Raw genomic sequence first — 1,777 nt, forward strand, 5'->3', positions numbered from 1 at the left:
CTGAATTTGAGGCAGTGTTCATTCATGCCTAGGGACGAAAGGCATTGATGACCCAGGTGCGAAAGGTGGTATCGATCCAAGCCCCGAGGAAGCCAAGCACGGTAAGCAGCTGGTAGATGTTTGGAAGGTTATCAGTCATTCCGATCTGCATGGGGCCGAAGATCTCGATCTTGTCAAGACGATCGACTGCAAAGTAGAGAGACCACTCGTGATCGTGTGTTAGGATGAGGGGCAGCGTAGGCAGCTGCGGGCCTGATTTCCCGCCGCCAACACCGAGCATTTCCATCCGCCTATGCCAGGCTGCTATCCACACGCCCAACTGCAGTCGTCCTTCCTCGAGACTCGCTCCAGCAACCTTGGTCTCCATGGTCACGGCCGCAGGAGAGCGCATCAAGGGGGGATAATCGGTTTGGTTGACGCAGAGACGGGCCGAAATGAGTCCAGAGGACCTCATTTGCTTGGCCAGCTCGACAAGCTTGTTCTGGATCGCAATGTCGAGCTCTGACTCCGAGCCGAGGTTGGGCGCTAGCACAAAGTCTACCATCTTGCCCTCAGCCACCTCACCCGTAATAAGGCATGGAAGAAAGCAGGGTAGAATCCTGGCCGATGTTGCGTTCTCGCAGATGACAGACGTGTGTCGCCTCGACAAGGCAAGCTCCAACAGTGGTTCGTGAACCTTTGTATTCCACGCCGCCTCGGCGCGACGGAGAGCTAAACACTCCCTTGCGCGGTCTTTGATGGCGCGGACCTTGTAAAACTCGGCGTGAGCGATGCGTGCTTGAGACGTGGCGCCCTCTGCGGTGCCGGAAAACAGAGCCGAGACGGGAAGGTAGTCGAAAAAATGTTCCTCCTCTTGTCCTATCCCGTCTTGATCGTTTCCTCCCCCAGGTTTCCGGTACACAGAGTCTGGGGGTGGATGGCCTGTGTACAGAGCTTCGATCTCTGTGCGAATCTCGGCGGGATAGATCCCCGACTGGTATTTTGTAGCAGCGAAGATGTTGTAGTAGAGCTCCCGCACGTCTTCGGGGAGTTGTATCAGGCCGGCATTGTCATCGAGCGAGTCGAACAGGACGGGTTTATCGAGGCGCTGTAGCCCAGTGATGTTCTTGACAGGGCTGGCGGAACGGCGGGAACTTCTGGAGCTTCTGTCTTGGCGGGAGGATACGGCGGATGCAGCGGAGGAATCGGACGGTGGGGGGAACGCGGTTCGCATTGAAAGGGTGGTAACTGAGGGGCGTTGGGATCGACCCGATCGGGGTGTCGCATCGGGATCTGGATCGGGCCCATGGCTGTCGGGTCTGCTATCGTCAATCTTTCGCTTCTTGGGGCCGGGCGACAGGCTCCCGGTCCGCGCGGTCGAAGACGGAGGGGTTGTCATTTCGCCTCTAGTGCGCTTCGGTTTGTGCTTGACGCTCGTGGTCTCGCCGCAGTGGCCTTCGTGGCAATCGGGTAGGCTCGATAGCCAGTGATAGATGGCAGGGTTGTTGGACATGGTTGAGGGACGGGCAGGAGAGGCGTATTGACACAGCCCGTGGTTGTCTGGCGTTGGGCAAAACAATCAGATGCAAGCCTCCGTGTTGCTACCCGACGCGGAATCACGTGAGGGAGCGGCAACACGACTCTCCGTTGCATCAATCAGGGGGACCGAGTGTGGGCCCGTACACCCATTCGCGATGCGACATCAAATCAGATGAACTCCTCTCTCTTCTTGTATGTGTGTGCCAGTTCAATTAAATCAATCAAACTCGCCTCTTCTAGTTCATTGCCAGTGTGGGTC

At 57.2% G+C, this 1,777-nt stretch overlaps 1 protein-coding gene across 1 annotated transcript in view; it reads right to left on the bottom strand.

Moving 5' to 3' along the window:
* Positions 1-1,492, bottom strand: part of CHGG_06819 (uncharacterized protein) — a gene marked incomplete at both ends in the record, with an annotated part of 3,699 nt that extends 2,207 nt beyond the window's left edge. The window contains one exon of the mRNA XM_001222913.1: positions 37-1,492. Coding sequence (XP_001222914.1) covers positions 37-1,492 — 1,456 coding nt within the window. The remainder of the gene's footprint in view (positions 1-36) is intronic.
* Positions 1,493-1,777: the final 285 nt, after the last annotated feature.

Source organism: Chaetomium globosum, genomic scaffold, assembly GCF_000143365.1.
Source record: "Chaetomium globosum CBS 148.51 scaffold_3 genomic scaffold, whole genome shotgun sequence".
NCBI lineage: Eukaryota > Fungi > Ascomycota > Sordariomycetes > Sordariales > Chaetomiaceae > Chaetomium > Chaetomium globosum.